The following is a 27,978-nucleotide window of genomic DNA, read 5'->3' as shown; positions in this document are numbered from 1 at the left end:
TGCATTCAATACGAAAACACATTAGAGCATACCGTATTCAATAATAGTGGCTATGACACTACAAATTATGCCACAGCCAGACATTATGAAGAAAGGATTTGTAGTTGTTTCCTTGAAATATCCCTGATACATTACAAAGCATTTTTTTGATTCTTTTTTTCTTTTCTTGTTTCCTTTTTTGTGTTGCTTAGTTCGTACGAAACTTGTTAACAAAAAAGCGGAATAAATATACTGCATCGATTTCAGCAAAAGACAAGTGGATCACTGTTCTAAGCCATTCTTGTCAGGGTTGGGAGGTAGTACCGGTTGTGGCCACCAGGGGTTTATTATTTTCACCTGGTGCTCATTAGTGCCAACAGGGTGGCTACCTCCAGAAGGTATTTAAAGCCCTCTTTGACCATCGGTCGATGCTTTGGTGTCACTGTTCGCACTGCCACCAAGCTGGTAAGCACACGGTAGACTCACGGTTAAATGAGTCAGGTATTGTGCTGGTTCTGGGTTTTGAATTTAAAAGAAAAAACAAAACGAAAAAAAAAGGTAAGGAAGGTGTTCTGCTCGTTGTGTGTGTGTGTGTACACTGCGAACAGTGTAGTTTTCTTTTCTCTTTTGTTTTTGGCTCGTGTGAGTCTGTGGGTGAGGGACGTTGTCCCCGGTATATATTTTGGTTTGTGCGTTTTCCAGAGCTGCGACTCACGGTTGTTTATTTTGTTTACCTAGTCTTTTTTTACTAGGTTGTACTTTTATTTTGGGGATCCCGGTCCGGGGTTTCAGGGCTCGCCTCTTTTTGGTTGTGTTATTTGCCCTGGTTTTTAAGGGTTGCTTTATTTTCATTAGACGTTTTTGGGGCTATTTTCTTTATTTGGTCGGAGCTGTCTTCGAGTTGTTTTCGTGTCCTCGACCTCCCTGGGTTTAGCGGCGGACACGTTCGCGTGCCCGCTTACTAGGGGTTACCCTTAGTCGCGCCTGGCTCTCCGCCATTCCTCAACCTGATAATTCTTCCTCTTTTATCAAAGCTCAAACAGGAACTGGCCGAACTGGCCGAACACTAGCAACACCCTCCTTTTATGCAGACACTGAGATGTGAAAAACTTTTCAAAGTGAGGGACATACAAGTCATATAAGATGGGACATAGCCTTTCTTTTTTGCAAAACCATTGATGCTGGTATATACTTCACAGAACCACAACCAACACAGGTAAGTTGAATAACTACAATGAATCCCAAATACATACTGCATTTTTTGACTCTTTTAGAATATTTTCGATGCTGACAAATAAGCATATGCTTACCATAATTACTGTTTGTTCAAAATCTGGGTTTTGAGTTCACATCTGACAATCAATTAATGATTAAGTTTTATTGAAAAGGGATCTTTCATTATTGTTGATGGTTTCACATTAATTGTATTGCTTTTCTCTTTCACTGTCTGGGTAACAGTTGATTAAACTAGTGAACAAAATTACAATACTTGCAGTCTACCTAGTTTTAAAATGCTGAGTATAAATTAGTATAGATTTTCAGATGTGGGGAGACACACACACACACACACACACACACACACACACACACACACACACACACACACACACACACACACACACACACACACACACACACACACACACACACAGGACACACAGGACACACACACACACACACACACACACACACACACAGGACACAGCATTTCATGTTCGAAATTATAAAAGAAATATTCATTTGAATATTTGTATCTGGGCGACACGGATGGTGCAGCGGATAACACTGCTGCCTCACAGCAAGGAGGTCCTGGGTTCGAATCCCCGTTGGCCGGGGCCTCGCTGTGTGATTTTCTCCCTGTGTTTGTGTGGGTTTCCTCCGGGTACTCCGGTTTCCTCGCACAGTCCAAAGACATGCAGGTTAGGCTGATTGGAGAGTCTAAATTGCCCGTATGAGCGTGAGTGCCCTGCGATGGACCGGTGACCTGTCCAGGTTGTATTCCTGCGTTTTGCCCAATGTATGCTGGGATAGGCTCCAGCCCCCCTGCGACCCTGTTCAGGATAAGTGGGTAAAGATAATGGATGGATGGATATTTGTATCTTGTCAACATGAAGCAAACATATCTTTGTCCTCCAAAGAAAAGTGGAATGGAATTATTTTGGATTCCTAAAAATGCAGATAGATTCTTTGAAAATGATGTGGAGGATTGGTCAACTGTGCAGAGGAAAATGACTGCAAGCTTGGCGTGTGAGCTATGACAAGGATTATCTAGAAATAAAATGAAACATATGAACCGTGTGAATTGTGTGCACCGTCTTCCGTTGGAGGTATAAAACTGAAATGACTTCCCAAAATGTACTTTATTTTTTGTGTGGCTTTGTTTGTGCGAAGGCTTGCTTACAAAAGAAGATAAATAAATGTACTGTATCGATTTCAGTGAGAGACAATACAGGTAGATTACAGTGCATAATAATATTCATCCCAGTGTACCCAAGTTTTCTCCAGGCATTTTTAGTTTCATAGCAATGATCTGTATCAACTGTATGGTTATTTTGTTATGTATTTGTATAATTGACCTGTAAAAGAAACAAATCTGTTTCAGTAGTTAATCACCCTCTTAGTTGGGCGAAGTTGTCCGGCAACAGTGATGTTTGAAGAAGCACTCAGAGTAAACAGTTGTTCAAACTATAAATCTTTAGTTTAAAATAAAACAGATTAATCTGGGGAATTTGTGTGCTCCGTGCAAGAAGCTTCAAGAGACCAGAGAATTCCTAAGTAACAGTAGGAAATATCCAAGCCTTTATGCAACATAGCTAACCAATGATTTGTCATACAAATATCACATTGTCTCTCTTTACATTACATTACATTATTGGCATTTGGCAGACGCTCTTATCCAGAGCGACGTACAACAAAGTGCATACCCATAACCAGGGATAAGTTCGCTGAAAGACCCTAGAGGTAAGTACAATTTCAACTGCTACCTGTACAACAAAGATAAGGACAAGGGCCATTTTTTTTTTTTTTTTTTTTTTTTTGAACAAACAAACAAACAAACAAACAGAGCAAAAGTCACCAAAGTTAACTATCCAAACACTGCTTACCTAGCCAACTAAAAATACCGATACACAAAGCAAGTCACAGAGACAACAATTAAGGTTCACAGGGAGGTAGGGAGGGATGGGGAGAGGTGCTGCTTGAAGAGGTGCGTCTTCAGCTTGCGCTTGAAGGTGGGGAGAGATTCTATAGTTCTGACGTCAACGGGGAGTCCGTTCCACCACCGTGGAGCCAGAACAGACAGTAGTCGTGAGCGTGAGGTGGAGGTTCTGAGAGGGGGAGGTGCCAAGCGGCCTGTGGAGGCTGAACGAAGAGGTCTGGCAGGGGTGTAGGGTCTGATGATTTTTTGCAGATAAGCTGGGGAAGACCCTTTAACTGCTTGGAAGGCTAGCACCAATGTTTTGAATTTGATGCGAGCCATGACAGGCAGCCAGTGGAGGGAAGTAAGCAGGGGGGTGACGTGTGAGTATTTGGGAAGGTTGAAGACCAGACGAGCTGCTGCATTCTGGATGAGTTGGAGGGGTCTGATGGCGGACGCTGGGAGGCCAGCCAAGAGGGAATTGCAGTAGTCCAGGCGGGACAGAACCATCGCTTGGACCAGGAGCTGGGTCGAGTAGGGGGTGAGAAAGGGGCGGATTCTCCGTATGTTGTATAGGAAGAACCTGCAAGACCGGGTCACCGCCGCAATGTTCTCGGAAAGGGACAGTCTGCTGTCCATCACCACACCGAGGTTCCTTGCACTGGGTGACGGCGTGAGTGTGGTATCCCCGAGAGAAATGGAGAGATCCAGATGGGGAGAGGTATTAGCAGGGATGAATATCATTTCAGTTTTACCTGGGTTGAGCTTTAGATGGTGGTTGTCCATCCAGCTCTGGATGTCGCTCAGGCAAGCAGAGATACGGGCTGAAACCTGCGTATCAGACAGCGGGAACGAGACGAAGAGTTGGGTATCGTCCGCATAGCAGTGGTAGGATAGCCCATGTGCAGTGATCACAGGGCCAAGGGAGCGAGTGTAGAGAGAAAAAAGAAGCGGGCCAAGGACTGAGCCCTGGGGAACTCCTGTGGTGAGGGGCCGAGGTGTCGATACCGAACCAGCCCAGGCAACCTGGAAGGAGCGACCAGAGAGGTAGGACTCAATCCAGTCCAGGGCTGTGCCACAGATGCCCGTTGCTGACAGGGCAGACAGGAGGATGGAGTGATCCACAGTGTCGAAGGCAGCAGAGAGATCTAGAAGAATGAGGATAGAGGAGAGGGAGGCTGCTCGTGCGGCATGAAGTGACTCACTGACCCATCAGCCAGACTGATGGGGGTCTAGCAGGTTGTTGTTAGAAAAGAAGGAAGAAAGTTGAGTAGAAGCGGCTCGTTCTATAGTTTTAGAAAGGAAAGGAAGAAGAGATACCGGGCGGTAGTTCTGGATGATGGAGGGATCCAGGGTAGGCTTTTTTAGCAGCGGAGTGATGTGGGCCCTCTTGGAGGATGCCGGAAAACAGCCGGAAGACAGGGAGGAGTTGACAAGGGAGGTGACAAATGGGAGAATGTCAGGTGTGATAGTTTGGAGAAGAGAAGAGGGGATAGGGTCAAGGGCACAGGTTGTAGGGCGGTGGCAGAGCAGGAGTTGAGAAACATCAGAGTCTGTAAGGGGGGAGAAAGTGGAAAAGGAAGGGATGGGCCTAGAGGGGGGGAGGGGCACAGTGAGGGGGGCGGTGGTTGTAAAGGATCTGCGGATGACTGTGACCTTCTCATCGAAGAAATCAGCAAAGTCATCAGCAGCGAAGGAGGACTGAGGAGGAGGAGGCGGTGCGTTGAGGAGAGAGGAGAAAATGGAGAAAAGTTTCCGGGGGTTAGAAGCAGAGTTCTGAATTTGCGTTTGATAGTATTTTGCTTTGGCGGCAGTGACATCGGAAGAGAATGCCGCCAGGAGAGACTGGTAAGTCATGAGGTCGGAAGCGTCTCTGGATTTCCCCCACTTCCTCTCCGCTGCGCGGAGGCTGGCCCTGGAGGTACGGAGGGTGTCAGATATCCAAGGACTGGGAGGGGATGTGCGAGGTGGTTTTGAGACAGGGGGACAGAGAGAGTCAAAGGCGGAGGAGAGAGATGAAAGGAGGGTGGCAGATGCAGAGTCAGCGGGGAGTTTGGAGAAGGATTCGAGAGGGGGGAGTGAGGCGGTGACGGTGCTGGCAAAGGAAGAGGGTGAGAGGGAGCGGAGGTTACGGCGGGCTGAGGAAGTGTGGGTGGGAGGAGGGGGAGGAGGATGGGGAGGAAGAGGGAGGGAGAATGAGATGAAGTGGTGATCAGATGTATGCAGAGGGGTAACCGTGAAATCGGAGCATAATCCGCCTTAATATTTTCTGTCACTCTATGAAAGCTGGGCTGTCTTGACCTTTTGTCTCTGTGATGAGGTAGGCTGCTTGGCTGGTAATCACTAAATCAAAACATTTCATAACTAATGTCATGACTTTTAAAACACCTGATTAAGTGTACTCTATACTCTGATTAAACAAACTCTGTACTTTGCAGCTCAATGTATTTGAACAGACACACAGTTCTAATCATTCAGGCTGGCTTATTTATTTTAACAGCATTGATGATCCTTTAAACACTTATTGTAGTACTAAAACAGCATTTAATATATAGTATATAGATATATAGAAACATTTAGAGAAAGAGTTTTCAATGTCATTATAGACATTCACATTATAGATATTAACAGTTTTAATAAAAGCATTTTGATCAAACTTCATAATTATTTTAAACATTAATTCAAACTTCAACACATGGTACTAGGGATGATAAAAAGCATAATGGGATTTTGTGAGGCGGCACGGATGGTGCAGTGGGTAGCACTGCCGCCTCACAGCAAGGAGGTCCTGGGTTCGAATCCCCGTCGGCCAGGGCCTCTCTGTGCGGAGTTTGCATGTTCTCCCCGTGTCTGCGTGGGTTTCCTCCGGGTACTCCGGTTTCCTCCCACAGTCCAAAGACATGCACGTTAGGCTGATTGGAGAGTCTAAATTGCCCGTAGGTATGAGTGTATGAGTGTATGAGTGTATGAGTGTGTGAGTGAATGGTGTGTGTGCCCTGTGATAGACTGGCGACCTGTCCAGGGTGTATTCCTGCCTTTCGCCCAATGTATGCTGGGATAGGCTCCAGCCCCCCTGCGACCCTGATCAGGATAAGTGGGTTCAGATAATGGATGGATGGATGGATTTTGTGAAAGCTGCCTTTTTACCACACACCCGGTTTTTTCATAATTTCAGAATGTAAAAATATCTAATTCATTTAAATAATTTAATTAGCATATTTTAATTCATTTGACTTTTGTGTGCAGTGGCACGGATGGTGCAGTGGGTAGCACTGCTGCCTCACAGCAAGGAGGTCCTGGGTTCGAATCCCCATCGGCCGGGGCCTCTCTGTGCGGAGTTTGCATGTTCTCCCCGTGTTCGCATGGGTTTCTTCCGGGTACTCCGGTTTCCTCCCACAGTCCAAAGACATGCATGTTAGGCTGACTGGAGAGTCTAAAATTGCCCGTAGGTATGAGTTTGTGAGTGAATGGTGTGTGTGCCCTGCGGTGGACTGGCAACCTGTCCAAGGCATTCCTGCCTTTCACCCAATGTATGCTGGGATAGGCTCCAGCCCCCCTGCGACCCTGTTCAGGATAAGCGGGTTCAGATAATGGATGGATGGATGGATGACTTTTGTGTTGACATGATGGGTATGTAAAAGTACAGGAGGGGGGCAAACTACGTACTTATGGATGTACTCATGCCTGTAGCTTAGTGTTTTTTTTGTGGTTTTTTTTCTAAAGATATGCAAATTGATTTTAGAAAAAAGGCCCACACACATGAAGTTGCATCCATTAAGAGCCAAACCGTCGAGTGTGTACAATTGTACAAATATCTTGGGACAATTATTGACTCACAATTGAAGTTTGAAATGAATTGTGAAGCTGTGTGCAAAAAGGGGCACCAGCGTTTATATTGTTTGAGAAAACTGTCCCGGTTCCATATTGACAGAACCATGATGACTCTATTTTATCGTGCTTTTATTGAGTCCGTCATGTCTTTTTCTTTGGTGTCATGGTTTGGTAATCTTTCTTTGAAGAACAGAAACTCTTTGAACCAGATTGTGAAATGGTCTAGTAAATTGATCGGGGGGGAGCAACAGCTTAATCCTGAGTTTCTATACATCGGGCAGCTACAGCGAATATCCAGCTCAATCATAAATGATGAGTTCCACCCTCTGCACAGTGAATTCCGGCTTCTCCCTTCTGGGTGTAGACTTGCAGTCCCAAAGTGCAGAACTAAGCGCTATAGAAATAGCTTTGTTCCAGCAGCCATTATTGAGTGGAACAAGTCAGAGCGCTGATAAGCTTTCCACTGTCAGATGCGTCTATTCTGCGTTGTATTTACCGATCCACTGGAGGATTGGAACCCCTGAACACTTTTTGCACCCTGCACTTTATACGCTGTATTTAATGTGTTTTTAAGTATTGTGTGACTCTCTCTGCAAACAAATTTACCTACGGGTACAAATAAAGTAACTTGAACTTGAACTTGAACTTGAAGGTACATGACTGGGACCCACTAAGACTAGGCCACAATAAGATCCGCACAGGCGTTGGGCCCTTGAGCAAGGCCCTTAACCCTGCATTGCTCCAGGGGAGGACTGTCTCCTGGTTAGTCGAATCAACTATACGTCGCTCTGGATAAGAGCATCTGGCAAATTCCATTAATGTAATGTAATGGATGGAATAAAGAATGTGGTCAGGGGATCTGCATGCCTATACAAGTGTCTGGATCACAGAGGGGCCACCAGAGACTGGATAGTTGGACAACATTGCCTTGTGTATGTCATAGATAGTTACAGCACTTATGTACAGTTATTGTAGTACTTGGGGTATTCTAGCTGCCAGCCGTGGTATGTTAATTGGTAAGTTGATGAACTCTTCAAGGGTTCAAGTTGTATCTATGTGATCATGCTCGGACTCGGAACTGTACTGTCCTCTAGGGTCCTCATCACAGTTGCCCCTGTGTTCGATTTGCACTTCATTGTACGTCACTCTGGATAAGAGCGTCTGCCTGTCATGTAATGTAATGTAATAAGATCATGCACTGTCATACAAAGCACCTTACTATCACTAGATTCCCAGAATTCCTGAATTGTGCAATGTGGAAGGGTTGCTCAGGATTGCATCTAAGGGAAGTCCAAAGAAACATTCAGGGAGAATCTGTTTAACAGTTCTCAAGATACCATAGTCATTTCCATACTTTTTTAATTAATTCATCAAGAAGGTCAAGAGCAGAAAAAAAAAAAACTTCCAGTATAAGCTGCAATTGGCACAGAATAAAGCCACACACCTTGCTCTCCACTACTCAATGACAGGAACTGCTGAGAGGATAACAATCTCTTGTCTAACTGTTGAGGAGAAGTTGAAAATGTAACCGTTTATTCACTATGCAAGGGAGGAAGACAGTTTGTACAGTTGGTGAGAATCAAGCAGGTGAGCATTTCATTAATGCCTATGTTTTGTGTTCTACACTCAGCATTGCATGTCATTGCATTGTGTCTATCTTGTCTCTGGGACTAGCAGATACAATTTAATTTACTGCATAAAGCAGTGCATTTGGTGTTGCGAAGCTTCTACTCCCCTTTGTCTGTAATGCCAACAGCCATTTCTTTCAGCTAAAACCACAACTGCTACAAGTGCAGGAAGGTAAGTGATCTGACCACTAAATTTGGAAAAATTGAAAAATTGGAAAAATTGTGAAATGTATTCAAGATAAGATCAAGATCAGGTTCAAGATAACAGGTCACAGGCTGCGAAAGACCATTGCTATGCTGCCCACTAGCGGTTGGCCAACAATATAAACAAATGGAACAGCACTTACTGAAACACCCACAAAACACATTTTTGTGAATGAACATCATCTGAAATCCTTGTTTAAATGGCGGAGTGTGATGTTCTAAGACCACTGTGCATTATAAGTAAAAGCCAACTTTCCGAATTCAAAAGCATGATGGAACTGGATCACAGTTTGTAACTACCATTACTCCTTATGAAATGAGAAGAAAAATAATGAAAGGCATATCTAAAATAGCTTTATAAATAAATACATATCAATGACACAATCTACGATTCTTTAGAGAGGGTAGCCCTGCACTCCAATAAGGAAACTGTGATAGTTTCAGGTCAGCTAATGCAGAGATATTTCTAAAGTAATTAGGAATGTATTTTCTATTCATAAGAAAGTGCTAATGATAAGAGGTATCAAAAAGGACACAGAAAATGACATATTATACCTTTAAATACATACATTGGATCCATTAGATACGTCTTGAACCAAATAACTCTTGATGTTGCTGCCTCTAAACCATTTCCATTTTCATCTAGTATCAGCTTCTATAGTTCCATGTCGTACTTGTGCAAAAATACGTTAACCGACATCAGCAACCCTTGAACTCAAAGTAAAAAAGGATCCGATTTTCAATTCTCAGCAGTCTTGTTGCAGGCTAGTAAACAATAACTGTCATTTTTATTTACCACATTTTGTTGTTTATAACTCAAACTCAGTTCAAACTTTGTCGGGAGGATTTATCTGAGATTTGATCCTGTGTTTCACCAGCTGAAAAAGGAAATTGATACGGTTGCAATGTTAGTCACGAGAATGCTTGCTGAATATAAAACGCTTCCTGCATGCTTCTAAACAAAATAGTCAGCAACATGAGTTTCAAATGATAAATGTGTCCCGTGTGTGTGTCAGAATTAGTTCAGCAGTTGGTATTCTCCACACTAATCTAATATAGTACTGAATTAAGGGTCTGAATACTTATATAAAAGAGATTTCAGTTTTTTAATTTGAATAGATTTGCAAACATTTCTAAAAACTTACGGGTTATTGGGTGTAGATTGATGGGCAATTTTATCCATTTAAATTTTAAGCAGCCAACTCGCCCCTGTGCAGCTGCTCCTCCATCTTGCCAATGGCATCCCTCTCACTACCGAAGGGCATCCTGGGCCCGGGTTAGGCCTCAGCGGCAAGAGTTAGGAGCTCCCCCAGGTAATCCATGGGGCAGACCGCAACATCCTCCCATCCGCCCTGTCATCTCGAAGGGCGGACTGGGAGGAATGCCAGTGAGGCGTGGGCCCTGGGGTTTGCTGCAGGCCTGGAGTCATTACATTACATTATTGGCATTTGGCAGACTCTCTTACCAAGAGTGATGTACGGTTGATTAGAGTAAGCAGGAGACAATCCTCCCCTGGAGCAATGCAGGGTTAAGGGCCATGCTCAAGGGCTCAACAGCTGTGCGGTAAACAAATACCCTGAAATCTGAGAATGTGCACTGTAACAACATGTTAATTGTGCGATTCCAAATCTAAAATTGTGGTAAATCAGTGGCAAATTAAGACATGATGGGTCATAATGTCCCAACCATTATGGGGACACTGTATATACAGTGGGCTCCAGAATTATTGGCACCCTTAATAAAAATTTAGCTTGTTAATGCAAGTATTTAATCCGCCAATCATGTGGCAGCAACTAAATGCATAAAAGAATGGGGAAGAAATGTGATCTAAATGACTTTTGCCGACAGGGTGGATTGTGTATCTCAGTAACTGCTGATCTCCTCAGATTTTCACACACAACAGTCTCTAGAGTTTGCAGAGAATGGTGCGAAAGACAAAAAACATCCAGTCAGCATCCTTTCTGCGGGAAAAAACCCATTGTTAATGAGAGAGGTCAGAGGAGAAGGGTCAGAAAGGTCAAAGCTGATAGTAATGCGAATAACCACACATTACAACAGTGTTATGCAGAAGAGCATCTCTATACACATAATGTGTCAAACCTCTAGGTAGTTAGGCTACAGCAGCAGAAGACCAATAAGAATAAAAATCATAAGTTTAATAAATACCTAATAAAATGCTCAGTGAGTGCATATGTTATGTCCAAACACACAGGAAAACTATATACTTTTATTTTAATACATTTACTCTCACGTTGAAATGTTTTTTATTTAGTAATCACATTTCTTCTGAAAATGATTGGCACACCTAACACTTAATGTAGATAAAATCATCCATCCATCCATCCATTCTCTTAACCCGCTTATCCTGAACACGGTCACAGGGGGGCTGGAGCCTATCCCAGCATACATTGGGCGAAAGGGAGGAATACACCCAGGACAGGTCGCCAGTCCATCACAGGGCACACACACCATTTACGCACACACTCATACCTACGGGCACTTTAGCCTCCAATCAGCCTAACCTGCATGTTTTTGGACTGTGGGAGGAAACCAGTGTAAGATAAGATAAGATAAGATATACTTTATTGAACCCTGTGGGTTAATTTGTCCTCTGCATTTGACCCATCCTAGTTACTTAGGAGCAGTGGGCAGCCACAGTGCAGCGCCCGGGGAGCAATGTGGGGGTAAGGGCCTTGCTCAAGGGCCCAACGGCTGTGCGGATCATTTATTGTGGCTCGACCGGGATTCGAACCACTGACATTGTGGCTCCCAGTCATGTACCTTAACCACTACGCTACAAGCCGTGTACCCGGAGGAAACCCACGCGAACACGGGGAGAACATGCAAACTCCACACAGAGAGGCCCCGGCCGACCAGGATTCGAACCCAGGACCTCCTTGCTGTGAGGCGGCAGTGCTACTCACTGCACCATCTTGTGCCACCCATAAGATAAAATCAAACAAAGTGCAATCCAATTTTACTTTTAGTTAATCTCAGTCTAAAGGAGCTATATTGTGTCATTCTGTCATTTCCTGTTCCACCGGAGTATAAAGAATGAGGTAATAAGCATGCAAAACCATCAACCATCAGCATGGGAAAAACCAAAGAACTGTCAAGAAGACACAGATAGTAATTGGCCATCACAAGTCGGGTAATGGGTATAAAAAAAATACGTAAACATACCACTTAATAGTAAAAAGGCATAAAGCATATGGAATGGTTGCAAACTTGCCAGGAAGAGGATGCAAGTTCCTATTATCCCTACAGACGGTAAGGAAGATGATGACGGAGCCCATAACTAACCCAAGGATCGCAATCAAACCTCTTTGGAATTATGACTGGAAAAGAGTGCTTTGGTCAGATGTTTTGGTCATACACACCATCGACATGTTTGGTGACAAAATGGAATGCATACAAGGAGAAGCACCGTGTACCTACTGCCAAATATGGCGGTGGGTCATTGATGTTTTGGAGATGTTCTGCTGCCAGTGGTACTATTTAACCCTCCTATTATGTTAAAAGTTTGTGACCGCTTTTGTGTTTGGGATCAACCCCAAATAAAATAAAATTATTCAATTTTATAAAATGTATAAGCAAACAATTGTGGCTAAAGTACGCCAGTGGGTATAATACATTTACCAGTGGAGTGTCTGTTACAGCCACTGACTATGTCAAAACTGCTTCCATTTTGGGCATATGGAGAAGTGTCTGTAATGCAGCGTTGGGAGAAAGGTGTCACGCCCCACTAGATGGCTCTGTTGCGCTCAAAGAAGGCAGGCAAATTCAGTGACTTTAGTGTGATTTGTATTCCGGCCCTCTGGCCTTAGATATAGGTCCAGATTTGCAAACACAAAGTAAGTCTAGTGCTAGGCTTAATTGTATTCTGAATGGAGATTCTCTACAAAACTCAGTTTAGTCCAGGAACAAGCTTAATTTGTGTCTGTAAAACTGCCATTGAGAGTACAGTATTTGAGAAATAAAAGTCACTTTTATTCAAACAGCAATTAGTATGCTGAATTTGTAGGTGATCTTTCACAAAGCACAAAGCAGGTTCCAAATGTAGCCTTTTATAACCGCAGACAACCTACTACTATCACATATTCTTGCAGCTTGTTACAGTTTAACCAACAAACGGGTTCCAAGATGGATGACAAGTTTCAACTGGCGGCACTCGATTCTCCTCATATTTAGTGAACACCTTACTTGATCATAGTTTGACACTGATTATGTGAAAGCAGCTTAACAGGTTATACAGTCAGTTATGTATCCCATGATGAACCTCGCCGCTCCACGTGAGTCACAAGTCAAAGGCTGTAACAGTGGATGTGCCATTTCTTCTTTCCAAAACCACTGAAGATCAGCAGTCCACAGAGCCACAACAAATACAGGTACCTTTTTAAACAATCAAAAACTGTAAACCAAATACCTAAAATGGATTCCAAATTTGTATAATGCTCCCCGATCAAGTACTATTGATGGGTGGAATATTTAACTATTCAAAGAAGATAAATATTTCAGAAACGATGTGCATACAGAAATAATGGCTGTTTGCCATCTAAAAATCGGAATAATTTAAAACCATGTATTTATTATGCATTACTTATAAGGCATATGTCATGACTATTAATGGTCTTGCATAAATTATATTGGTTGCTTAAAATAGTGTTTATTTTGCATTAAAGCATTGGTATTTATCTGGCAGTACGTTAATACCAATAAGCAGGTAACACTTTATAATATGGTTATATGAATTGGCATAAACTACTGTAGTGGTTAACTAACTACTGAGAAACTGCAGCTACTTATTTCAGTAGCCTACATAAACATGCATGGATGAGTTTATTAAACCAACCGTTTCCAAATGGCATATTTATTACCAATACATTTGTTACAGATGTTACAGTAGGAAATAATTGTTTTTCAATGTGAACACTCGCGATAACTGACATATGAAGCGCCATATATTGTGGAAGTTGTTGTGGAAAATACACGTTATTCCCCATTTCAATATCTTTCAATATTTTTCAGTCAGCAATACCTCTCTCCCAATTGTAGTTTGAAGCTTGAAACTCAGCTTCCCGTTCTGAGAGGGGAAAAGTGACAGACATCTTCCCCTCCCAAGCAGAAACTGCACAGCAGGTCAGCACAATGCCTCAATGTATCAGAAACACAGTTTACACATACTTATCATTCTTAAACTTCATAAAACTTTTGAAACTCAGGATTAGAAGATTTTCCACTATTTAATGTCTTAAAAAGAACTTTGTATTAGTAACTCATCTACAATAAGTGTACTGTATTTTTCTTTTAATATTTTCAGTTGCATTTCTGTACATCTCTGTGTTAAGAAAGCATTACATTACATTATTGGCATTTGGCAGACGCTCTTATCCAGAGAAACGTACAGTTGATTAGACAAAGCAGGAGACAATCCTCCCCTGCAGCAATTCAGGGTTAAGGGCCTTGCTCAAGGGCCCAAAGGCTGTGCAGATCTTATTGTTATTATTATTATTGATAGAGGAGAGGGTAAGGAGCACAATAAGAGCACTGACACACAGAGGTAATGGAGGCAATACACCTCATTCAATACACTGGGCTTGCATGGATTATCGGTATGTTTCAAAATAAGTAACTTCGAAACAAAACTGCCCCATACCTAGCTCTCGGGTGACGTCTATCCATCACCCACAATCAGCCAAAAGTAGCCGGCTAGGCTACCAACCACTAAGGTTACAATAAACAGGCTTATTTCAGTTCAGCTACGACATCATTTTAGGAGCTAAAAATGTATTCATTGACTTTATCATTACAACACTTTACTTACAAGTACGATGTTTGGGGCGTTACGGGTGTATTCAGAGCAGTAATCCTGCTTTGTGAAATACCACCAGTTCACATTGCTAGCTAGCAAGCTACAGCAGATACTGTAGCTAATGCTATACATGCATGTACCAACAACAGCAATAAGCCAACAGGGTTCACCAGGATAAGCATTTTTATAGTAGACCAACTGTTGGATTAACAAACATGAAGGACCAGAAACAGAGGTGTTGAGTAGTTAAACGTAGGCGAAGAATGGCTAGACATTAAAAGAACAATAGGTAGGTAAGATTTTTGTGTTAAATCATAGTTACAAGACCATTGTAAATCCCTTCCTATCATTGAAAAAGGCTCACTGACATGTTAACTCATCCTCTGCCTGTGTTTATAGTCCATAAATTTGGGTATAAAAGTGTACATTTGTCAGGCCGTCACTCTGTATCAAAACATTGTACAGTTGTAAAATTGAAAATTGGTTCTAACTGCCACAGCCAATTGGTGGGGGCTTATTCTGATTGTTCGTGTAGCTGCCGAAATTGCACTCCAGACAAGCGATCACTGAAACTGTATACTATTACTTATTATCCCAGCAAAGACTACACAACTACTTCAATAAAACAATAACAATTTGTTATCGGTAGCAACGAGCAAATTAGCTGTAGTTTGCTTGACAAATTTACAAATGTCCACTTACGATAAAATATAGGCGATACGAACATAGTAGAGATTGCACAAGTGTTGTGCTTCAGGTGGATATTTGTAAATTCGGGAAGCAAAGAAGTAATAACTAATTAAAGAAGTAATTACTGTTAGTGAACTGGTCTTGTTTCCTAAGTAGGTAAGCAATTGTGTACAGTTTCAGTGATCACTTGTCTGGAGTGCAGTTTGGGCAGCTACACGTTCATTTTATCTCTTTCCGTGTTCAATCATGCGTGTTTAGCTCAACCTTTATTTGTCTCAAACTGTAAGTTCCATTGGTTGTGGCACACTATCATATCTTCGTTATATATCCAGCTAGTTCCATAGCCAAATAAGTTTCTTGCTCATAATATAGTTGGTTAGCTAAAGTGAAAACTTCAAAAAGACAAAACGTAAAAATAGTGTTGTTCACCTGTTCGACGAACATTTTCTTACTAGAACACTACGAAAAGATGGCAAGCTTTGTCGCGTTTCTCACTGTTAACTTTCCAAAACGTGCATGTTGTGGTTTGAGGGTGTTTGTTGCTGCAATTCCACTCTTGATCGTTAGGAATTCTATTGTACCATTATGGATTTTCAGATGTCCTCACACATTAAAGTGAGTTCATACCACTTCAGATTACAGTTAATCTGACCAGAAAAATCTAACATTACAACTTGAACAAACAAATCAAGTCAATGGAAATCGCCCACACATTCAGCACAATCCCAGTACCTAGCTAATTTCGCTACCATTAGCGATCTTGAACGCACCTTAATCTTGATCACACGATGACAGGATACTAGTTAAGTAGTTATATCCTTAATCTACGATTGGAACAAGCTCACACAACAGACTCTTGACATGCAAGATCTGCTTTGCTTAATTGTCTTCACCCACCCCCACGAGACTCAGAGAAAGTGCTGATGTGTGTAGCTATGGCCTGCTATTCATCTGAAGAACTGTAGATGTCAGTGCTCTCATTAGCTTCCCCACCATACTGTTACAGGAATCACCATTTATCATGTCACTTTATGCTCAATTATACAACGGATAGGTCCGATCCATTGTCTCTATTGGTCAGTCTGTGTTCCAGCCGTGCCAATATCCATGATATACACTCAGCGAAATGGAATGTTCACACATCTTGTAATATTACTTCACGTTTGTAGATGACTTATCTACTTTGTACCGAAATTAACATTGTAATCATTTCACCGCAAGTACTCTAACGTAACCAAAGTAAAACACTATGAGCGATTTTAAAGTATTCTTTGACCTTCTTGTGGGTTTGGAAAGGAATAGGAATGAAGAAAATAACTAACAACCTCCAAACCCCGGCGAAGCAAATGATGACTCGGTCATAAAGATGCTATGAGTTATTTCAATAACTGCACGTTATCTGACAGTGTCCAGATAAACCTCTACAACAAAGATAAATGACTTGTTTCGTCAGGTATAACGTAAGGAAGCTAGCTAGTTAACTTTAGCGCAGTGGGGATACATTATTGCAAGTAGCTAACATTAGTACCGTTGCTTAAGTAGTGGGGATAATAACCTTAGCAATACCGCTGCTTGGCAACCAATAAACTACTGTTCAGCAGAAGAATACATTTACCATAAAACATAGTTCCATTAAAAATACATTCATTTAAAGTTTGTCTTGTCTTTATTTTGTGAAAATTTGAAAGATAATATGGGAACCGTTGTTTAAAAACTTGAACCCTTGGTATATCGAGGATATTGGCACAGCTAGGGGGTGTAATGGCACTCCGCTTTGCATCATGCCTAACCACCCTGCTAGCTGTGCCAATATCCATGATATACACTTAATTGTAACCGATAAGCATCGTTGCATCTTATTTTAAAATATTGTGCATTGGAAACGTAAATAACAATAGTATTAGGAAGCATTACAGTTTTACTGAAAAACAAACAAACAACGTAATCACAATTGTGTAAAATGATCTGTATAAATTATTGTTGCAATTAATTATGTAATGATTACTTACATAACCTGCTCATTATTAATAGCTTATTACGTCATGTGTTTAAACAAGTCTGCATGCTGTGGTAGGCTTGACTCCCAATAAAACTACATGCGGTGGGTTTTCTTAAAGCCACTTGATGCTAAGACCCTCTTTAAATGCCTCTTATGATCACTCTTAAAATAGTGTCACCAAAGTGTCCATTTACTGTAGTTCACTCTTAAGTTACGAGCAGTGGAGAGCACTCGTTTGCAGCAAAGTACCTCTTTAAAATCCTGACCACAGCCGCGCGCTCTGGCAGCACACACAATATGCGTGTGCTGTCGTTGCATATAATCGCATCCCACAATAGGCTACAAAGTTGATTCTGCCCAGGTATTCATATTCCAATAGACTAACCGCTCACTAACACAAAGCCCACCACTATGTGGAGTAGAATTAGAAACATGTAAAATAATTGATTTTTCTGTTCACCTTTTTCTTTGAAAATGGTCACAATGTGAAAGAGAATGAGGGAGAGGAATTTAATAAACCAGAGAGATTTCCTGCCTTCACAAAGCAGTAGAGTGTGTTCTGATCACTTAATTCAAGGTAGAATCTAGCAATATGAAAAAGAATTGTCAAGTTTGGTTATGTCCATGTTGTATGGATTTAATCCATTAATGAGACAATTTTTCCTTCATATTGTCTCTGAAGTCTAAAGTGTCTGTTACGGTCTTCCCTAATGGAACTGGTCCGTGTCAACACAGTAAGTTCCTTCCAGTTTGTGGAAGTACATGGCTTGAAGTGAAGCAAAGTTAAACTGCCTGGTCCACTCACACTGTGGCCTAGCTGTGGGTTCGCTGTGCGAGAATTGCTACACCGAGACTACGGCCAATTAGTTATTGCTAACTATTTAAGAATTATCTTGCAAACCCTGACTAGTCTGCTATGCCTTCATATTTTGTTGGTATTGGTTGGTTCTGGTTGTCATTTGTGATATTTTGTCTGCATGCCTTAACAGAGGTTAGTATTTTAGCCCGCTGGTGCACTGTACATCCGCACAATATGGCCGTGGTTCATTTTGAGTGGCGTCATGGAATACAATGAATGAATTGATAATAGTCATGGACCTTTTCACTCACTGCCCACTTAATTGCTTGAAATTCTAATTTGTGAACAGGATAATTATTTTTGCTTTGGCGCAGTACATGAATGGCATAAGAGTCCAGCACAAAAACACTGAACCCAAGAGCGGGATATAATGTCAAAGTCTTTATTTACTTTGAAGCAGATTTTGACCCTTGTCCGTCTGAATAGTAGTAATGCACCTCAAGCAGTTCGTAAATGAGAGTTCAGGCAATCCAGAGAGTGGTAGTGGTCACAGGCGAATGGTCGAAAACACAGAGGCAGTCCAAACAGAAACGATATCCAACGGAAAATCCAATTAGCCAAAGGGAGTCCAAATACTACAGGTCAAATCAGAACAAACGGGAAATCCAAAAGGCAGAGGTTGAAAACAATCCTGGTCGCACAGGAGATCAGACAGAAATAAACGCTGGGAGTATGGCAAACACACATGACATTCTGGCAAGGAACTATCCACCAAATGGGTTTTTATACACAAGTAATGAGAGGGAATGGTAAACAATCAGGAAGTGGGAGACAGGTGAAAGGAATAACAGACGGTCTGCCCAGAGGGTAAAACGGCCTGTAGCGTAGTGGTTAAGGTAAATGACTGGGACACGCAAAGTCGGTGGTTCTCATCCCGGTGTAGCCACAATAAAATCTGCACAGCTGTTGGGCCCTTGAGCAAGGCCCTTAACCCTGCATTGCTCCAGGGGAGGATTGTCTCCTGCTTAGTCTAATCAACTCTATGTTGCTCTGGATAAGAGCATATGCCAGTAATGTATTATAAAACTTTGATTTCCAGCAATTTAAACTCTGTTGACAGTCTTCAGTCCACCTCTCCTAAAAGCTGTCTGGCTCTGGTTTTAGCTTTTTTAGAACTCTCCTTTCAATAAATACAATACGAGATTCCGATAGATTCAGACATTCTAATTTGTGAACAGATGAATTATTTTAGCTTTTGCTCAGTCCATGAATGGTTTAAGAGATTACCCTCATTTTACCATTCAGATTCAGATATCTATCCTAGATAAGATAAAGATTTTGAAAGAACGTGCATTTAGATGTTGATAGTTTCAATCCATATTCAGAAATGCATTGTAAAACAGTCATTAATCTCTCCATGTTGTTCAAGAGTTTCAGAGAAGATTTTCAAGTCATCAAGAAAGGCAACAACTTCATTCAATAAGACATGACTCACTCCATTATTCTCTGGAATGTAGCAGGTTAATTGATTAAGCCCAGTGGCATTTTCATGAACTACCAGTTTCCAAAGGGTGCTCAAGAGTCTCAAAGAAGATTATCAAGTCATCAAGAAAGGCAATAACTTGATTGCAGTCATGACTCACTCCATTGGAATGTAACAGGTTAATTGGTTAAGCCCTGTGGCATTTTCATGTTGTGAAGGCGGTTTTAAAACAGTCTGAATGCTTGATTTCAGATTCACCGCTCTTCTAATCCAACACAGTGAACCATTTTGACCGAGCGAGAGAAGCACAAAAGTCTCCTCAATCCAGGGATAAGGGATAAAAGGGATAAGTCTGATAAAACGGTTTAGCCTTCGACAGTCACTATCATCTCTACCATCCTCTTTTTTTTTTTTTTTTTTACTAAGACCATTGGTAACGCATATAGGCTTCAGATTCTTCTATGATAGCAGCAGTCAATAGAAGACAATTTGGCACAATAAAAGGATTCTGCAATACATGTGAACTACCAGAACATGAGGAACACTTTTACTAAGGGTGACACTAGCAGAAGCTAGGCTGCAGTCTTCTCACAACGTAAAGCTACCAAGATATGAAGACAGATTATTAAACTGTCATGGACTTTGGAGTGTTAACATTACATTCTAAGCAAAAAAGGAAAACTTAAGAATCAGTGGTGCACTTCTCTGTTGAAATTTGCAGCTTTTTACCTTTTTCATGACTCATTTATCCCAAAAAATTAAAAATAAATGTTCTGATGTCACTTGGAGCTGTCAGACACATCGCAGTGTCATCTCTCTTCATAATAGTTGAGTGCAACACACCTGGGATTTTATTCCTTCAAGTAAATAGATGTTTTTGAACACCACCTGATGTAAAATGACACTGAAACTCAAAACCAAGTAATTGAATGTTAACAGTGCAATTTCTTCACACTTATAATCTTGTTCTCCTGGTTAGAAAAAAGTTCATTTTACATATTCAAATAAGTGATGTCTGCGCCCTGAGAGTTTGTTAACCTTAACAAAAATTATAGTTATTCCAAGAATAAGAGATGACTTGAATCATATTGCTTGATATCCATTACACAATATATGTATACATTGTGTAATATGCTGTAGATATACACTCAACTTTATTAGATATGTATTAGACTTATTTTTTAGTCTTCTAATGCTGTAGCCTATCCACTTAGAGTTATAATGCGTTCTGTGTTCAGAGATGCTGTTCTGCATACCACAGAAGGCGTTTCTGTCTGCAGAACTGCTGCTCACTGGATTCTTTTTGCATCATTCTTTGCAAACTCTAGTGTGCGTGAAAATCCCAGGAGATCAGCAGTTTCTGAGATATTCAAACCACCCTGTCTGCCAACAATCAGTCCACAGTCAAAATAAAACAATTTCCCATTGAAGGTACAATAGGTAATTTTGGACTTCTAACGGCCAAGAGAGGAATAGCAGCTTCAACCACAACACCCTCCCCCTTCTCTGTAAACATGCTGAAGTTGAAATGCCATTGGCTGTGGCAATTAGAACCAATTTTCAACCAATGAGCTTGAATTATTGTACAGCTATACAATGTTTTGGTACAGAGTATCGGGCCATCAACTGTATATTTTGAAACCCGAATTTAAGGACTATAAACACAGGCAGAGGGTGAGTCAACATGTCAGTGAGCCTGTTTCAGTGAAATGAAGGGATATACAATGGTCTTGTAACAATGTTTTAACAAAAATATTACTGTACTTTAACTGAAGTTCCTGACCCGTATCTACATGATTGTATGCATTTCACTGCTGCCACACAATTGGCTGATTTGATAATTGCATGAATATGTAGGTATAATAAAGTAAAATGTTTCCTAATAAAGTGCTCGGTGAGTGTATGTTGTGAGATATATATAATTTTTTTGTTTTTTGTTATTTTTCTTCACAGGGTACAACATGTCATCTGCATCTTTCCAAGGAATAGTACGCCCTTTTGTAATTGCAGTTCTTTTACTGGGTTGTTTTGGGATTTTATTTTATACTTATTTCAAGATGCCCACAAGCGAGCGGGCAAGTCCAGCACCTGCACCAATGTTGAAATACCAGAATAATGGTTCCAATGAGGAACAAGAGGATCAAGCCGAGATTCCTGTTTCTAAAAAGGAAGAAGACCAGAATATTGTTTCCAAACAGGATGAAGCGGAGATTCCTGTTTCTAAAAAGGATGAAGACCAGAATATTGTTTCCAAACAGGAAGAAGCGGAGATTGCTGTTTCCAAAAAGGAAGAACACCAGACTATTGTACTAATCTGGATGTGGCCATTTGGCAGTGCCTTTGATCTCAACTCCTGTAGTGCTCTGCTTAACATTGATGGCTGTCACCTAACAGCAGACCGAAACATGTACAGCAAGTCAGATGGGGTTATCTTCCATCACAGAGACATTAGCTGGGATTTATCCAACATACCACAATCACAGCGCCCATCATTCCAAAAATGGGTGTGGATGAACCTAGAATCCCCCACAAATACAGGAAGGAATCCTGCTCTCAAAAGCCTGTTCAATTTGACGATGAATTACAGGCAGGATGCTGATATTGTAATGCGTTATGCGACAATTGTTAAAACTGAGGAGAATAACTTCAAAATACCAAGCAAAAACAAGTTGGTGTGCTGGATTGTGAGCAACTGGAACCCAAGTTACAGAAGAGTGGCGTACTATTATGAGTTGAAGAGACACATTGATATAAATGTCTATGGACGGGCCTTTGGAAGACCACTCAGAGGTGAAGACTTTGATGCCACAATTGCCAGCTGTAAATTCTATCTGTCATTTGAGAACTCAATCCACAAAGACTACATCACTGAAAAACTGTACAACCCAATGTCTGTTGGCACAGTGCCAATTGTTCTCGGGCCATCAAGACAGAACTATGAGGACTTTGTCCCAGGTGATTCCTTCATACATGTAGATGATTTTCCCTCCCCCCAAAAGCTTGCTGAGCACATCCGGTTCTTAGACAAGAACGAAGACATGTACCAACGATACTTACATTTTCGTAAACAATTCGAAGTAAAGAAGTATGATCCATTTCTCGTAGGCACATGTCTTACCTGTAATTATATTAGGGCACACTTCAATGAATACAAAGTTATCCATGACCTTAACACATGGTTCTGGGGATGATAAAAAGCACAATATGTGGAATTTGGTGAAAGCTGTCTTTTTACCACACACCACGGTTGTGGAGTGAAGAACGTCCATTCCTCATCTTTTTTCATTATTTTTGAATGTCAAAATATTTATAAAAATGTGGCACACAAAATAACTACCGGAGTTTAGCATAATTTAAGTTAATTTGCATAATATTATTAATTTGCCTCTTATGTTGACATGAGGGGTATGTAAAAGTATAGGAGGGGGAAAACTATGTACTCATGGATGGAATATATAATGTGGTCAGGGATGGTGAATTATTACGGATCTGCAAGTGTCTGGATCACAGAGGGGCCACCAGATACTGGATAGTTTCACAAGATTGCCTTATGTATGCCATACATTGTAATAGCACTTAGGTACAGTTATTGTAGTACTTGAGGTATTCTCTTCCAGGGTTCAAGTTGTATCTATGTGATCATGCTAGGACTCGGAACTGTACTGTCCTCTAGGGTCCTCATCACAGTTGTCCCTGGGTTCGATTTGCACTTCATTGTACATCGTTCTGGATAAGAGCGTCTGCTAAATGCCTGTAATTTAATGTAATGTAATAAGATCATGCACTGTCATACAAAGCACCTTACTATCACTAGATTACTGGGAGTATACTATGCAGTTTCTCTTTTCCTAGAGGAGAGAGCGGTTTCTTATTGGTGGGTCAGGGTGTCACAGACCTCTTCCTGCCCAGAACTGAATTAGGAAAACTAAGAGAATTGTGCAATGTGGAAGGGTTGCTCAGGATTACATCTAAGGGAAGTCCAAAGAAACATTTTTTTTTTTGTAAATATGTTTATTTGCAATAGCCAGCATGTCATCCTGTGGTCAGCAATAGGCATTCTACTCATATTAATTCATCATGTGTTCATCACTGACATGTTGACTCACCCTGTGTTTATAGTCCTTAAATTTGTGTTTCAAAATATGCAGTTGACGGGCCGGCACTCTGTACCAAAACATCGTATAGCTGTCCAATAATTTCATTGGTTGAAAATTGCCACAGCAAATGACGTTTCAACATCAGCGTGTTCACAGAGAAGGGTTGGGATAAACAGTGTTGTTGTTTGAGTGGGCTTGTTGCTGCAATTCCTCCCTTGACCGTAAGTCTGAAATTACCTATTGTACCTTTAATTTATACCGCCATTGGACATAATTATATCACCAGATTTTTGAGTTCGGACGATTTCAAATTTTTTTCTCAAAATACTAATGCGGTGCCTAATGTCCAGAGCAATGTCTGAATGCTATTAACTCCCACCTTCCAGCATACAAGCTATGGCTTTGATTAAATGATCGCGGCTGATGGAAACACCCAAAGTCACTTCAGAAAATGACTTATCTGGTGCGTGACGTCACAGCGGGAACACACGCAGCTGTTGTATACCTTTATGTTGAAAATATTGTCAGCATTGAAATATTTATTTCTGAATCAAATGAAATTTGCAATAACTTGGATGACTCGGATTCTGAAGAGGCAAAAGAAGACATAATCGCTGAACCTGATACGGCAATACATCCATTCAGGTTTGAGCCAGAAGTAATATTACATGGATCGGAATCAGAGGAGTTGGAGGATTCCCACAACCGAAGTCCATATCGGCGATACAGACTGGCCAACCTTTTATTTTCACTAATATTGTTTTCTCTGTTTTGCTACACTGTCTAATTGTAGTATTCACGATTATAAATATAACAGCCCTTTAAATACTTATACATACAATTATATGATGGCATAGGCAATGGGACACCTCACATGTAGGGCAAGCTAACATTAGCTTATAGTTGGGCTAAGTTGCTAATAATAGCCATCTTGTTGATTAATCAACTATCCGGCATTCAGGCAAGTTAGATAAGTGGAGATTCTTTCATAACTTGACCCCGCAACTCCAATGTTTCCATTTAACATTACATGAAGAAATATCACTCCACACATAAGCTACATGTTGACTCAAGTGCTTTATACAGCATTGCATCAATTTAATGAAGACAGTTTCACTAAGATTTAGAGGCTATGGTTAGCTGGAGGCTAGCTATAGCGGCAGTTTTGACTGTCTTGCTGGCTAGCTAGCTAACTTTTAGTTAGCTTTGCATTGGGGATAACGTTACAGAATATCCAGCTGCAGGGTTACTCAGCTGGATCAAGTAGGGAGCGGCCTGTAGCATAGTGGATAAGGTAATTGACTGGGACGCGGAAGGTCGGTGGTTCATGTGACCATGCTCTAGCAGGTGTGTATTATAAAGGGGTGGGAATGTTGTTCAAGAGAACAGGATAAATGCAATGAAAATACACTCTGTATAGGATGTTGGTGTTTAACCAGCTTGATTCAGTCATGGAGAGTAAAGGTATTTAAATTACCTACCCGGAATTCAAAGAGAAACAGGTTCTATTATTGCTTGTAGGACAGACTGATAGGTTGTTGATAGGTTACAGACTTCAGGAAGTCATGGCATGCAAAGCATATGCAACCAAATACAAAACATGATCATTTTATTTGACATGATGTTAATTTGTCTTAAACATTGAAATCCATGCAATAATTACTACATAGTGGAACATGTAGAACATAGTGGAATACGTACAAAAATACACTTTAATTAATGCTGAGAATCTACACTTTGACCACATATGAATTGTTTGATTACTAACAGAAAATAAAATATGAATAGGAAAATGGTTTCACACCCACATGTGAACACCCAAATGTGAAAATACACGTGAAATGCATGGAGTGTTCTGTGTTGGTTTGCATTACCATAAATAACCCAAATTTCGTCAAATTATCAGATTGTCATATTACACCTTGTCCCGCTAAGCCACCGAGCAATATGCCGTCTTTGGAATGTCATGTTTATTTACATTATTTTAATATCTTTTTCATGGTGCATGACTTTGCAATCGGGGAATTCCCTAGTCCGTTCCAAACCTCCTTCCCTGGGGCGCTATGATGGAGCACCTGGATATCCTGTCGTCCTACCTGTTCCAGTGTTCTTTCATATATGATCTGCAGACTTTCCCATGGAGTGGTCTAAATTCACCTACATTATCATCTTGTTGGCTGGTAAAGCACGTAAATGGTAATGGTAAATGGTTGGAATTTATAAAGCTCCTTCATCCAAAGCGCTGCGCAATTGATGCTTCTCATTCACCCTTTCATACACACACTCGCATACCAATGAGGATTGGCTGCCATGCAAGGCACCAACCAGCTCATCAGGAGCATTTAGAGGTTAGGTGTCTTGCTCAGGGACACTTTGACACACCCAGGGCGGAATCGAACTGGCAACCCTCCGACTGCTAGAGATCTGCTCTTACCGCCTGAGCCAATGTTGCCCCTGCACGTGAGTGCGGAACCACTTTTTGGGACTCTAATACTGACAAATGTAATGACTCAGAAATGGAAAAAGTTCTGACCAGGAGGCTGTGGCTCCTGGGATTACATCAAGGGAACAGTTCCGTCTCAGACTTTTCCATTGAATTCCGGACTTTGGCAGCCTTATATAGTATACCCACAAACACCACTTTATTACATACACATGTTCAGTATCTGGCAGGCCTCCTTTCGCTGCCAGAAGAGCCTGATTTTTTTGTAGAATGGATTCAAAAAGGTGCTTGATTCTGAAGTTGACTTGTTGACTTGTTGACTTGATTGTATTTCCCTGGCTAATCCAAAAATATATTCTGATCCTGACCACTGCTGCTTTCTTTTGTTTGTTGTTTTGTCTTAGCTGCTGTGCTTTAGCTGCTTTGTTGCCCTGTCCTGTAAAGTGTTAAATGCATCTGTCTCGTTTTTTTGTGTTTGTTACTGTGTGTGATTAAATATTGCAAAACTTTGCATAAGTTTTCTATAAGTATGATGGCCTTGCAAATTGTTTCATTATTTATATATTGAATAAAGAACTAAATTTGACTTTTTGAGGTAAAAACGTCCCTGACCCCTGGATTCCATAAAAAGAACAATATTGACATTTCTATATTCATAAGGCTATAAAATGTAATAAAATACCTACATGCAAGACGATCACCTTTTTAAAAGCTGCACCCAACTGGAAGCTATTTAAGGTGGAAACACTTTCATTTCCATGGTAAGCATGCATCATATGCTATAGCTGCATTAATTATTGCAAAAAAACTGGAAGATAACTTGCTTCCACTTTCTATGCTGCTCAACCTTTGTAAACATGAAGATATATAACATCTGTTAGGCCCCTGACTGTAAATGTGTCAATGCTTTATTTAATAAATAAATAATATATTCGGCGGCATGGATGGTGCAGTGGGTAGCACTGCCGCCTCACCGCAAGGAGGTCCTGGGTTCGAATCCCCGTCGGCCGGGGCCTCTCTGTGCGGAGTTTGCATGTTCTCCCCGTGTCTGCGTGGGTTTCCTCCAGGTACTCCGGTTTCCTCCCACAGTCCAAAGACATGCAGGTTAGGCTGATTGGAGAGTCTAAATTGCCCATAGGTATGAGTGTGTGAGTGAATGGTGTGTGTGCCCTGCGATGGACTGGCGACCTGTCCAGGGTGTATTCCTGCCTTTCGCCCAATGTATGCTGGGATAGGCTCCAGCCCCCCTGCGACCCTGTTCAGGATAAGCGGGTTAAGATAATGGATGGATGGATGGATGGATAATATATTCATAGTACCATGATCACAATTTCTCTTCATCCTTAACCGAACTGGGGAAGGGTATTATTGCCAATGATCGCTGCCACCACCAGTTGCACTAAATGTAGAGCTACAGTGCATGCAGAAAGTCAAAATCTAAATCATACCGGACTCAGCAATAGTGACTGTCTCTGTGTGTGCATAGAGTGGTGTGTGCAGCAAAAGCAACAGCAGTTGACCGAAGGGATGGTATCCATTGTAATCTATACCTGTTTTTTTTATTACAATTTTATCTGATACCTGATTACAATTCACTATATTTTTATTATTAACCATAGTGATTTTACATTGAATCCAGGATGAAATGTAGAATTTAAATTACAGCGCCCATCATTCCAAAAATGGGTGCGGATGAACATAGAATCATCCACAAATTCAGGAAGGATTCAAAGAGCCTGAATGAGGACTTTCGGTGTCTTAACCAAGGATTAGTTTGCTTATACATCATTGAAAAATAATGATTGCTTGTGACATAATGGCATTTTGCAGACTCTTATTGTTCACGGGTCATTATTGACGAGTCGAGTCTCAAGTCG

General features: G+C 41.2%; 2 protein-coding genes across 2 annotated transcripts in view; both read left to right on the top strand.

Moving 5' to 3' along the window:
• Window positions 1-1,097: 1,097 nt before the first annotated feature.
• Window positions 1,098-27,978, top strand: part of LOC133129166 (4-galactosyl-N-acetylglucosaminide 3-alpha-L-fucosyltransferase 9-like) — a 34,452-nt gene continuing 7,571 nt past the window's right edge. Inside the window, exon 1 of the mRNA XM_061243052.1 lies at window positions 1,098-1,195. The gene's annotated coding sequence lies outside the window, so the exon portion shown is untranslated. The remainder of the gene's footprint in view (window positions 1,196-27,978) is intronic.
• Window positions 13,135-26,583, top strand: LOC133128570 (4-galactosyl-N-acetylglucosaminide 3-alpha-L-fucosyltransferase 9-like). Its single transcript, XM_061242200.1, has 2 exons — window positions 13,135-13,166; window positions 21,515-26,583. Exon 2 carries the CDS (start codon window positions 21,523-21,525, stop codon window positions 22,750-22,752), a length of 1,230 nt encoding a protein of 409 aa, XP_061098184.1. The 5' UTR covers window positions 13,135-13,166; window positions 21,515-21,522; the 3' UTR covers window positions 22,753-26,583.

The sequence above is a fragment of the Conger conger genome, chromosome 5 (assembly GCF_963514075.1).
Source record: "Conger conger chromosome 5, fConCon1.1, whole genome shotgun sequence".
Classification (NCBI taxonomy): Eukaryota; Metazoa; Chordata; class Actinopteri; order Anguilliformes; family Congridae; genus Conger; species Conger conger.
The sequence above is the reverse complement of the archived record's forward strand: the minus strand, read 5'-3'. Positions and strand labels throughout refer to the sequence as shown.